The 12,909-nt window shown below is 35.2% G+C and overlaps 1 protein-coding gene across 2 annotated transcripts; it reads right to left on the bottom strand.

Moving 5' to 3' along the window:
* Window positions 1-642: 642 nt before the first annotated feature.
* LOC105056294 (E3 ubiquitin-protein ligase SIS3) lies at window positions 643-9,569 on the bottom strand. 2 transcript variants are annotated; one of them, XM_010938436.4, is made up of 10 exons: window positions 9,277-9,569; window positions 9,086-9,124; window positions 8,892-8,958; window positions 8,731-8,804; window positions 6,137-6,275; window positions 5,950-6,042; window positions 4,532-4,597; window positions 2,657-2,773; window positions 1,785-1,898; window positions 643-1,319 (listed from the first exon to the last, which is right to left on the bottom strand). In XM_010938436.4, exons 1-10 carry the CDS (start codon window positions 9,303-9,305, stop codon window positions 906-908), a joined length of 1,152 nt encoding a protein of 383 aa, XP_010936738.1. In that variant the 5' UTR covers window positions 9,306-9,569; the 3' UTR covers window positions 643-905. The 2 variants fall into 2 exon arrangements, with proteins under 2 accessions (XP_010936738.1, XP_010936739.1); XM_010938437.4 differs by lacking the exon at window positions 9,086-9,124.
* Window positions 9,570-12,909: the final 3,340 nt, after the last annotated feature.

Below are 12,909 nucleotides of genomic sequence, written 5' to 3'. Positions count from 1 at the left end.
GGCTTGAGTCTTCTCCCAAAAAAAAAAAAACCAAAAGACAAAAAAAAAGGATTGAGCCGGATAAAGAGAGTCAAACTCACTGGAGGGCGAAGATGTTTTCCATCTATTTTGCTCTCTTTTAGTTTCTTTGTTATAATCACAGCAGCGAGCGTTCATCTCCATTTTAAGGTCGAAGCATAAGGTCTAGGTCGGGAAAATTCATGACTTTGACACGGGGATACGTCTTGAAGACCCAATGTTACCTCTGACCAACCCATGGTCCCATACTGTAATCAGTAAAAGCACCTCTTACGAGGTAAAACTCGCAGTAGAATTGGTAAAAAGCACTTCATATACGGCACGCAGATTGTGAACCAATCTTTCCTACTGTATTCTCCCTCATCTTCGGCAAAGCAGCATATCACAATGAAAGACCATCAGAAACTAGATTCTACGTGGTTTCCCCACCCCACTGTTTTTGTGCATGTTCGACCTGTCGTAAAACAAGGCATTTCCTGTCACATGCTTTGGCTTCTCTAACAGCTCGCTCTCACCACTAATATATTTGTTTCCTTCATCAATTTGCCCGCCTAAATACTATTTCATCGAGAAGCTTTCTATAGATCTCATTCTACAGAGAACCAAAGGTACAAAAACAAAAAGTGACCAAGTAGAGAACCATCTCATAAAGCTTTATCCACCAACCGGTAAGGTGGGAGAACTCCTGCGAGTTTGAAATAGAACCAATACTCGAAAATATTGGCAAGATCGATAGAAGACCACAACATAATCTCCCGTTAGGGAGCCGCCCTGCCCTGCTTGCTCTCACCAGTCCCACCCCCCGCGCCCCCCAAAAAACACAAGCACCCACAAACTGAACCCCCCACCCAAACGGAAAAAAGAATGATGTTATATATGAGAATAGATCAGTGATCAGCCACTCGGTCAACTGTGTCACTGGACATCAAGGGGCTAGCCACATTTGTTGGATCCTGAGAAACAACCACTCTATGAACTCCATTCTCTAGGTCCATATGGTCGTCTCGGTCCCTGTGATCATCAGTGTCACCAGCAGTAGCACTTTCAGTCCGGACATGGCGCAGCAGCCCCTGCAACCGAAGCAGGTAGCTCTGGCCTGCAGGTTGTGATCGCACATACCGCGTGGCTGTCGTCACCTCACTGGCTGAGGGCTGCTCAGAGTCAGCTCGGAAGTTAGTAAGTGCACTGAGATCCAGATTGGGGAAGACAGAGCAGCGGCATCTGGGGCATTTTATGTTCAGTCGCAGCCACTCATCAATGCATTCCACGTGGAAGTTGTGGGCACAGGGGAGGCCTCGTACCTGTGTGAATTTGGAGCTAGATGTGTGAATATTTTCGTACAGAAAACTTTCCTCATAAAGATTCAATTAGACACTGTTGATTCATTTGAACAAAGAAACAGAGATATTTCTTCATGTAATCATTTGCATGTTGTTGTAATTATCAAAACAATTACATCAGAATGAACAAAATTTGCTTTGACAGATAGTTGGCTCATCTGTGATTGGTGACTATGGACCATTCTTATTGTATTATATGGACCATTCTTATTATATGTAATACAACAATCTATTATATCAGTAACTGACCTTTTTCATTACAATGATCAAAGGGAAATTAGGCACGCTTTAGTTATCTGCAGGCAAGGTAAGGTGGAAAAGTTTCTCTTTCTTTTTGAGAAATAAGAGTGGAAAAGTTAAATGATAATCATTATGTAACCTATGCAACTACAAGAGAAATTTTAGGGCTGAATCAAACTCCTTTACCTCATTCCCCACACGAAATTCCTCAAGGCAGATGGGGCATTCACTGCAATCAGTTGGGACAGCCTTCAGCCTGAACTTTGGAAGTTCTTGAATAAGTGCCTCAACTGCTTCTCTCTGCAAAGTCATTTTTGAAAACCTCAAAATGCTAGCAGATGCCAATAAATGGCATCAGTTTAAAAAGAAAAGGATAAGATCATAACAAGCTCATATAAGTCGTTGAAGTAGTACAAAATTTTCAAGGAAATAATGTCACATGACTATTGATATAACTATGAACATTTAGCTCAGAGTATCATGAGATCCTAATACAGAGAAAAGGAGATTTTACGACTTAGTAGCGTCTCCAAGAAGATAAACATCTGGCTCACAGAGGATTATATCGATCCACAAAAAAAAAAAAAAAAAAAAAAGGAAGAAAAAAGAAAAGAATAATCTTACTTGCCATCTGAAAAAGAGAAAAGCATTTCAGGAGATGCTAGCAGATGCATATCAAAGAAGCAAACATATATTGAGGGGCAAGAGAAATGGTATTAAATAATCAGGTCCACCCATTTATTTTGACGTTATAATCAGAAATAGATGCTTTTTTGTGTAGTTTAATGGCCCTTTTCTTTGTTTGGACCCTTATTGGAACTTTAGGATCCTCATAGCAGTTGATTGATCAATTGATTTTGGGTGGGTGGGTGGGTGGGTGTGCGTGTGTGTGTGTGAGAGAGAGAGAGAGAGAGAGATTATACCAAGAAAAAAATGGAATATTTGGAAAGTTTCAGTTTATACAATTACAAACCTGAAGGATGAAATAAGCATATGGAACAAATCAAGAAGAAATGCACTGCTACTACAAATGGTGGCTAAAAAATTTTCAGATTTACCTGAGTTGCTGTTAAGTAAAGTCCTGGGTGATATGCAGTATCCTGGCCCATTCCTCTCATTTCCTGACCAGCTGCTTCAAATGCCCAATCAGGTACACGAATCATGTCAACCAGAACCTGAAATATGCACCATGTTAAACAATATATTTCCTATTCTAAAGAAATAAGAGTAAGAAGTAACACATTAGCTTTTGGCTAGTTTCCAGACAACCAAGTTTTTTAGTCCAGACATTATCAATGCTAAGATTGAGCAACCAGACCCCAGTATAAAAGTTCAGGACATATATATTTAAGTTGAATACTTGCACTAAAGCTGATAAGGGGTAGTCAGACCTAATACAACCTCATACAAGTATAATCTTCCTCCAGAGTTTCTGTCATGCTTAAAGCACCTTTTTTTTTTTTCCTTCGAAGTGTGTCCCTAACGTTGCCCAAAGAAATTTTGCACACCAAAACATCAATGCAAGTGTAAGGGCTTCTAAGCCTGTATGACAGCAAACAACGTTTTCCAGTGATGTGTAAACCTCTGTTAATAGAGGAAGAACTCGATAAGGTAAACAGTGAAGAAAAATTGATAACAGGCAGTCCAATGCATGAGACTCCCACCACTGCAGAGCAGAGAGGGTCAAACGTATGCAGCCATACCCGTGTGCGGAGAGGCTGTTTCTGTATTTCGAACCCATGATACCCAAGTCATGCAAGAGTGACCTTATCATTGCACCAACGCTCACCCCTCAAGATTGATGTGTCCTTATATTTCCCAATTTACACTTTGATTTCTGTGTCATCAGACTTTACCTTTTTAACATCCAGTTGATTGGTAAAATCGAAAGTAAAGTGTCGTGTACTATTACCCCTTAACAATTTCAAACTAAAACTTTTACCATTATAGATTTTAGTCAGAAGTGTCCGTTTTTTTTCCTTACCTAAGTAGTTAACAAAGCCACCCACTGCTAGAAGTTGAGGTTGGAAATCCACTCAAGTAAACTTCAATGCTAGCTAAGAAATGAGTTTGCAGTCTATATTCCCTGAAAACACATATATTATTGTAACATTTAATGTCACAGTTGATAAGGATGTTTCAATTGTCAAAAAGATTATGCTGTCCCTGGGTAACGGTAAGATCATGAAGCCAAGAGTTTGGAATTATCAATTCTATGTTGCAATGTGATTTGAAGAAGCCTAAGTTGGGTGATATGAAAGCAAAAGTGGTGGACACAAGACTGATGAGATAGTGAAGGAAAGATTTCATGAGGACTCTGATTCACTGATACGGCATAGAAATATTTTAAATATCAGAAAAACAATCACTAAGTGTTCACATGTCATGAAAGACAGTGGATTTCTAGGTAAGGAAAGGACAGACAGATGAGTATGAAGGAACTCTGTTGTTCACTTTTTATTGTCATTCACTCTATAATTTAATCTTTATTGAATATCAGTCATGCATGTTTGCATCTAGCCAGCAGTTCAAGATTTCCATGACCAAAAAGATATCATAAGACATCAATAGTTTAATACATCTCAGCATCATCATAAATTCATGCTCACAGTGTTTCCGTAGGGGAAGAAATATGATAAATTCATGCAATGAAATAAACATGAAAGCTGGAATTATCTCCCAATAGAATCACAATATCAGAACTGACATATTACAATTTCATACATCAAAAGAGATGTCTGTGTTTCTTAAAGTTATAATTTGTTACGATCTTCTGAGTTCTAAATAGCACTTATTGCCTGTCCATTAGAGCTAGTTGCTCTTGTGGATTCACATTCAGTCTTCTATTTATAAAGCACTTCCCGGAACACATGGAAAACAGAGAACGCCTGAAAAAAACATATTCATCAGGGCAATTCATTAGGAAAACTAACCCCATATTCTGAAATTGGAATTCCTTGTTGTGCACGTTGCATATGTGCATGTCTTCGTGTTAGCCACTGCAAAGAACATCAAACCATAAGCCTGGAGGATGAAATTTTGCCAAGCTAAATAAGTGAAATGCGCCACTACAAAAACCACCTGATTTAACTATATAAATGCTGATAAGGTAAACACAAAATTAGATTAAAAAAACAAAAAACAAAAAAACCGAAGATCATACATGCTATGCAACATCAGCTTCATAGTTATGATAGAAATAGAAGGAGGATTAATTATTTGTCATATTTCTGCATGAGGTGACTTAAAAAATGCTAATTAGATCCTACCATTAAATTTTCACAGACAACACCAAGAGAAACTAGATTTTTCCTTTTTCGATGCCTTTTTCATTTTCATGTAGAAGAGTTAAAATGTTCTGCTAAGTGAATAAACTGTCAGATTATCGCAAAACCATCTCGCTGGACAAATTTCACGGGCATCCACCTTGTAAGAATAAAAGAATGGCAATATTCAATTTTATCAAAGCTTAAAAAAATAAGAAAAATATCGCATCTATAGAACTTGGAAGATAAACCTGAATAACCTCATTCTATTGAAGATCATGTTATCAAGGCTGGGAAACTCAATATGTGGACTCATGACAGTTGAGTTATTTTCCAACGCTAGAAAGTCAAGATCGCAGATGAATCAGCTATGGTGATACCAGAATAAATATATAGTTACTAGAATAAATGTATATTTACATAAAGATAGTATAATATAAATTTAAGGTAGCCACATATACTGATGAAATTAATGAAATGTACAAGTCAACTCAAGTAAGAAAATGCACCATTGCCTAACATGTCAATCTCTGCCAATGTTTCAAAGTTTGGATATTAAGGAACATTAGGCAATCTAAGTCAGCAGGTAAAAAAAAAAAAAGCAAAATAATATACTGAATTGTGTTTTAGCAGAAGTCTCTGTAAGTCCAACATTTTAGTTCTGGTACATAGTTCAGTTGATTGACAAGAGAAACCTTGAGGTTTGGGTTCATAAAATTGAGCTGGAAATGATGTAGAAACAGAACCAAACACACTGCAATATAGAACATTTACCAAAACAAGCATAAAAAGGAAGGGTACTAATTTAATGCATCAGTTCTCTCTCTGACTACTGAGATTATCTTTGAATTGTAAAATATAGAGGTCTACATAAAGCAAAGCAAACTATCAAAGCTAGAACCATGTGACAATAACAAACTAGAGACATCCCCAGATGCAAGGAAACATTTCAAAACATGCACAAACATACTCAGCTTTTCAGTTCCAACACTTGCAACTAGGCACTGAGCAAGCTAGTCATCAAAAGAAATCATCTCACCTACAAAACCAATTACCAGTCAAGGTGTGCACAGAAGACAACAAACCTTTCCTGCAGACATGCAAGCGATGCAAACTAGTCCACAATAGCTGAAAAGCAACCAAATAAGAAAACCCCATTTTTGACCTTCCTCAGGCAACTGCAACCATTAAAGATAATGCACGTAACTGATTAAGTTAGTGCATATGTTCATGTCTCCATAAATTTACATAGGTCTATAAAGGAAAACTTACACAACTCCTAGCACTAGTGAACCATAGGGTGCCAATCACCGTCCAAACCCAAAGAAAAGGATAGAGAATAAGGATAAGAAGTGAAAGGACCACAATTCTCCCACAAAAACGGACATATCTCTGCTGCCATCCAAGATCTCTGAAAGAGCATTTCAAATAAGAAATTATCTCATTGCAAGCTTTTCAAGTAAAGCAAGTTAATACATAACCAGCATTACAATTACAGCTATAAAAATAAATAATAATATATATACAGTGTTACACAACCTGAACTATCTAGAACTTGTCTCCAACTAAAATAACGAAACCCCCAGAATGTATTAGTTTAAGTACAAGAAATGAGGAATTCTGATTTTGACTGTCTACTGATGCCTTAAACTGGAATGGCCAAAAAAAAAAAAAAATCAAAACCACATTCATTAAAACAATGCTAAATTTATCTAAAGAAAGGACTGATATTCTGCTTTCATTCATAACATCAGAGAGGTATGAACCTACATTTACCTATGCATATCCATACATATTGTATGTATGTTAGTTTTTAAAGCAGCTAGATATGTGTCAGATATAGCATAACAAGCATACAGTATATTCTACCTTATCGCAATAATGATATGTGAATACAGAAAGTGCAATTTAACCAGAATATCATGGGACTTCCACATATATGAAAAAAATAATTAAAAAAAATACAAAATGCAATAGATGTATTGATTTTATAGAATCATCTGTTCAACTTAGTATCCAATGGATCTCAAGGAAACCTCAATGACATCATACAAAAGCACATAGAATTTAACTGCAATAAAACAAAATGGGGTACTACACTCACATGAGAGCATCATCAAACACAAACACAACATTCTACAACAAAGCAAAACAGATGCACACTAATCCTGCTTGACTTTTTCTGACTTCATCTCTAGTACTACTACTGACACATGGGGAGGCATTACTATGTGCACTGCACAAGCATTATGAAAGCAAACTCTAATAGAAAGGACCATTCCCTGTAAGGACTTCAGAACCAACAATTAGAGAGCAGAGCAAGCAACAATAACAAACAAAAACAAGACCACTCTCAAAGTTCACTGATTTCATTCAGGTGAACAAGATGAATTTTCTTCTCATCCCATCAAAATTCATTCATCAGGAAGTTTCATTGGGTTTTCTCAATTCTCTCCCCAAAGAAAGAAGTGGCCATTTGATGGGAAAAAACAGCAAACTGAGTCATTATAAATGTTAATTTGACTAAGGTTGACCTTGCTCAAAAGAAAAAACAACATCATTCTCAAAAAAATAAAGCCATTATTCAAGTTAACAACTAAGCCAGCAACCTTTGAAGCTTCCTGAAACACAAATCTACAGCTTCCTCTTTTGTATTGGTTAGAGAGGACGAGGCATCTCATCTTTTCTTTCTTCAACTCTCTCTCTCTCTCTCTCTCTCTCTGCAGGCTTGGAGCAATTTTCCACTGAGTTCCACTCTTGGGTCACATCTTGGTTCCATTCTTTTAATTAAAGGATCACACACCAATTCAATTCTTTGCTGCTAATCATACATTTGGCAAGCATGTTTGCAATTCTTTTAGGTGGATAAACTGTCTCAGATCGTAGTTTTACCAGTAGTGCTGAAATCGGACTTGAGCAAGGTTTGGATCCAACCATGTCAATATAAAACGTAAAAATATTATAGAATATTTTACTTTCTTTGTTTTAAAAATATTAAATTTATTATCTTCTTGGTCCCCATGCTCTCCAGTTCACTTGTGACAGTTCTGGCTGTACACAGGACGTAAACCATACATCTCAACTTGAACATAGATTTATGAATTAGAGAAGTTGAAACAAAGCACCAGTACTTCTGTAACAACATTTAGAGACAATGACAATAATAGCAAATTTAGATGAATAATTTATTAAGTTTCTACTGCTTTAGTTGGCTGATTTCACACAGCTGAAGAATGTTCTCTTCATCTCCATCAAATTTTATTCCATGATGAGATTAACTCCCACAAAAACTGAACCCAACTTAATGTAATATTTCATTTGAATCACTGAGGAGCCATGAAGGTTTTATTTACAGAGTCCCCTCTCCCTCCCTCCCTCTCTCTCTCACTCACTCTAATGGCCACATTGAGACTCATAAATATCATCAAATAGTCAGCATGTCAGAGAAATTTGGAAACCTCAGAATGGGGCCAAACCATTCAAAAATGGAATAGAACTTACTTCAATTCCCTTCCAGGTCAGCCTGCATTAAAGCATGTTTTAATAGGCTCGTTCAGTAATATTAAAAGACTCTGCAAAATAACAATGACACAAGAACCCTTAAAGAATCATTATAACCCTATCAAAGTAGAAAATGCGCTGTAAATTTGACAGCTATTAGCATGCTGTCAAGTCACCATGCATGAAACATCAATATCCAATATTCTTGACCGAGAAGATAAAAAATTCACTCATTCATTGTTATGCTTAAAACCATATGTGGTTAATCTTTTAACAAATGCAGATAGCATTCAATGCTCATTCCAACATAATACAAATCAATGTGACAACAGGAAAAAAAAAAAGCTAGAATGTAAATTTCTTACAATCCCATTCCCGCAGCAAGCCCATTGTCAACGAACATCAGAAGCCGAAATATGAAGACAGTGGTATAGTCGACCTGAAAGACAGTCATCTCTAAGTTCATTCCGAGAAAAGCAACTGGAATTCTACATACCCAAAAGCTGCAAATGTATGCGTAACTCACCACAATCCATATATGCAATGGATGGGTACACAGATGGTACCTTTTCCAGTTGATCGAAACAATGATTCTGACAAGATCCCGTCAAGAATTGCAAACAAATTAACCAAATTCATTAATTAACATCAAAGCATCTTCTTGAAATAGAGAGAAGCAAAATTTACAACATAAATCGCCACAGTGGCCCCTAAGGATACACACTTGTGGCGAGCATCGACAAGAAGAACCCATCGTACCTGTAAACAAACAAAGAAAAAGAATCGGCAGAGAAACAAAAACGATAATTTACACGGAGTTGGAAGGGGAAACGATTGAGGGCAACTAATGTAGGCGAATTCCCACCATCAAACAAAGAACCAGGAGAATGGGGGTTAAAGATCAAACTCACCACTTGAAATCGACTCCCCTCATCGCCATCCACCCAGGGTTTCATCTAAACCCTAGATCCAGAACACAAATCGCCTTCATTCACTCGCTCCACGCCGACATCAAGGGGAAACCCAGAAAACCTCGCCAAATCCTCGAGAACTCCGCACCCCGCTGGTCAAAACCCTCAACTCCCCGAACGAAATCGAGGCGAGAAAATCCGATACCAAAGCATGGAGCAAAGCTTTTTGGAGAAGAGAGAAGGAAAGGTGGCGAAGGAGTTTCTGGGACAATAAAGTAACGGCTGTTACTTAAACGGGGAGCTACTTTTAAAAAGCCGAGTTTTGCAATGATTCCGGCCGGATGGAGGCATAATGGAGGCGTTACCGTCAAGCGAACGACCATAAAAACATAATTTTGAGTGATGTTTCTTTTGTTCTCCAATTAACTTTCATGCGGTTTTACGTATGGGGACTTAGAAGATGTAGTGCGTGTGTTGGGTTGAGTTGGCTACTTGGTTGGATGGAGTGGGGTCCAAGGGTACATGCATTGGGGTTAACAAGTGAGTGGAAAAGGATAATGTGATGGGCCACCCCTTAGCCTTATTGAGATATGTCATGGACAAAATATGTACAGTTTGATGATGTGAAAGACAAATTGGGGCACGAATATGTGATGATCAGATTGAAAAAAAATATATATATATATATATATATTATCTTTTGTTTGTACTATTTTATTGTATCAATTATTTATGTAAAATATTTATTCAAAAAAAAATTATTCATATGGAATAAGATATTGGCATTCGATGTTTTTAAGAGAATTTTACGTTGCCCATCACATATTTTCTTCAATTTTTAGTATTCAATTTCAACATTATTGGCGTAAATATCTCTAGATAATATAGTTTTTTAGCCTTGAATGGGATATACATTTACTAAACTTATTGATTTTAATTGGTATTTGATAGAGGGTCTTGGTGCAATTGTATTACTGAACTATGACCTAATACCAGGAATTGAAATATAAAAAAAATAACCTCACCACATGTAGAATTAAAATTATATACATAGGCCCCTTCATGGATCTCACGGTGGTCAGAGTCTCATGTAATAGGATATACTCTTTACTTCTTAATATTTATCCCATGCAATGCATGTTAAATGACATATTTGATTATTATAATTTTATCAAAATGGCATTGTGGAGGTAGACATCAAGCTTTTGCAAAGAGAGGGGTCATGAGAATGTAACAAAAGTTGACCTTCAGAAAGATATTGACTAGTCCTTGGTAGGTAAAAAGGGGGGAAATATTTGGATGATACATGGCTATCCATGGGATAAGTTAAAATCTTGTGGGATAATAGTGAGTTGGCAAATTAGTAAATTTTAAGTAGAATTATATATGCTCTTTTATAATGAAAGAACTAATCTTAGATTATTGATCACTTTCTGAGAGTCGGTTGAGAGTAGCCAAATCTTAGTGGTTTATTAAGCTGCTATCTATCCACGTAACTTATTAGGTTCATTTGGCAATCTTGTTGTAACAGATGGCATGGGAAGGAAGAAAATCGGTGATTAAATAGAGTCATGATGCATGGAGATACACAAGCGTTGTCAAATTTGTTTGTACCATTCATCCATAAAACAATTGATATTTCTTTGTTTTGTATTCTATTCTACATCAACTATGTATAAATTATCTATTCAAATGAAACCAATCTAGCACACTGGACTTTCAAAGTCAAACAATGATGCTACTTGTATTTTTCCTTCACTTTTTTCCATGTTTTGACGGGATATATTAGTGAAGTGGATGGTATTTAAAAGTATGTCTGGTTTCATATTTTATTTGGGATAGTTTAATATTTTTCACCCCATTAATACGAAGAAAAATAATTTGAGAGGTGGTAGTCTTAACTAGGTCAGTATTTAAGTTGGATGAGATTCGTGGTTTCTTGTGCTATTAGACTTTACTGAATACTTCTACAAATCGTATATAATTCCAATGGCTTGCAAATTTTCTACATAGGATATTAAAGACACATAAAGAAACTAGAAATTAAGTGTTTATATAGTTTTGATATACATACATACATACGTGCATGCATGCATGCATGTATGTATGTGTGTGTGTGTGTGGGTGAGATTTTCACAAATTATGATAATAACTTGCTCAAAAGATGGATATAGGTGTTTTTCTTTTCTTTAAAAAAGAAAAGGGATTAACTAGGTGGATCATGTTTGTTTACCTGTACACTATTCGTATAACAAAATCTTAATACACCATTGTCAAGACTCATATAATGTAAATCTATAGTGATTAGTAGTGTTATGTGCCCATGTTGTCCGGTGACAATGTCAATGAATTGCAACTCAATTTTGCTTGCCAATTCTTCATCCATTAACCACTTTTATCTCGTACCTACCAAATGTATGCTTTTACTACACCTGATCTCTGTACTTGGACAAGTTATTTGTAGACCCTTCATTGCATATTTTTTCGGGTTTGTTTGGTTGGGATGTGCCAAGTTACAGGATTATCCAACAATTCATGAAAATTATTTATCTGAAAAGTAATTGTGAAGAAAAATAATTAATACTACGTTGGTCGGTAGAAAAATTATTTCGAAAAATAATAATGAAAAAAAAATTATTATATTTAGTTGAAGATAATCCTATATAAGAATAAAATAAAATTTATAAATATATCCTTCAACGTAAAATAATTTTTTAATTATAAAATAGTATTGTCATCCCCAATTAGTTTTTATATAATGATTATAATCACATAATCCCTTCCATAATGTTATCTCCTTCTTATTTTTTTTACAAAAAAAATTTATTGAATGAATTTGAAAAGACATTAGAACAAATTCAATAATTATATATATACAGCTTTATGAGGGGTATTTTTGTCAAATATAGATTATCACCATTCGAAAATTTATCAAATATCAACCTTCATGGTATTTGTTTTACATTCTCTTTACGAAAAATAAATATGGGGTCCATCAATTTTTTATCATCTTTATCTTTTATTTTTCATACTAAACATGATAATCTCACATGAGATTTATTTTTTTATGCCAGATTACTCCCAACCAAATGAATCCCATTTAGTTGAGGTATGTAATCCAATAATTTTTTAGAATCATTTATCTAAAAAAATAATTATGGAGGAAAATAATTTTTACTATATTTGGTTGATGGAAAAATTACTTCAGAAAATGATACTAAAAAAAGATTACTACATCTGGTTGGAGATAAATCTATATAGAAATATGGCTAAATTTATAAATATATCTTTTAATATAAAATATATTTTTCATACTAGGATAGCATTATCATTGTCAATTAGTTTTTAATGTAATAACAATAATCACATAATCCTTTACATAATATCATCTTTATCTTATTTTTTTTACAAAATCTCTTTATTAAAAAAATTTAAAAAAATATCAGAATAAATTCAATAATTATATATGCAGCTTTATTAGGAGTATTTTTGTCAAATAAGATTATTACCATTTAGAAATTTATCAAATATCAATCCTCTCATGGTATTTGTTTTATCTTCTCTCTTTAAAAAATAAATATGGGGCCCACTAACATTTTTATCATCTCTTTCTTTCCTTTTTCATACCTATCA

Source organism: Elaeis guineensis, chromosome 13 (assembly GCF_000442705.2).
Source record: "Elaeis guineensis isolate ETL-2024a chromosome 13, EG11, whole genome shotgun sequence".
Classification (NCBI taxonomy): Eukaryota; Viridiplantae; Streptophyta; class Magnoliopsida; order Arecales; family Arecaceae; genus Elaeis; species Elaeis guineensis.
This window is presented reverse-complemented; position numbering and strand designations above follow the sequence as displayed.

What these genes read in the sequence shown, in the direction of transcription:
- LOC105056294 (XM_010938436.4), bottom strand. Translation starts at nt 9,305, where the DNA reads ATGGCGATGAGGGGAGTCGATTTCAAGTG. An exon ending in AGGGGAGTCGATTTCAAGTG is followed by an intron (nt 9,125 to 9,276) that starts GTGAGTTTGATC and finishes GTTTGTTTACAG; the next exon opens with GTACGATGGGTTCTTCTTGT. An exon ending in TTCCAATTTCAGAATATGGG is followed by an intron (nt 2,774 to 4,531) that starts GTTAGTTTTCCT and finishes TGCATATTTCAG; the next exon opens with GTTCTGGTTGACATGATTCG.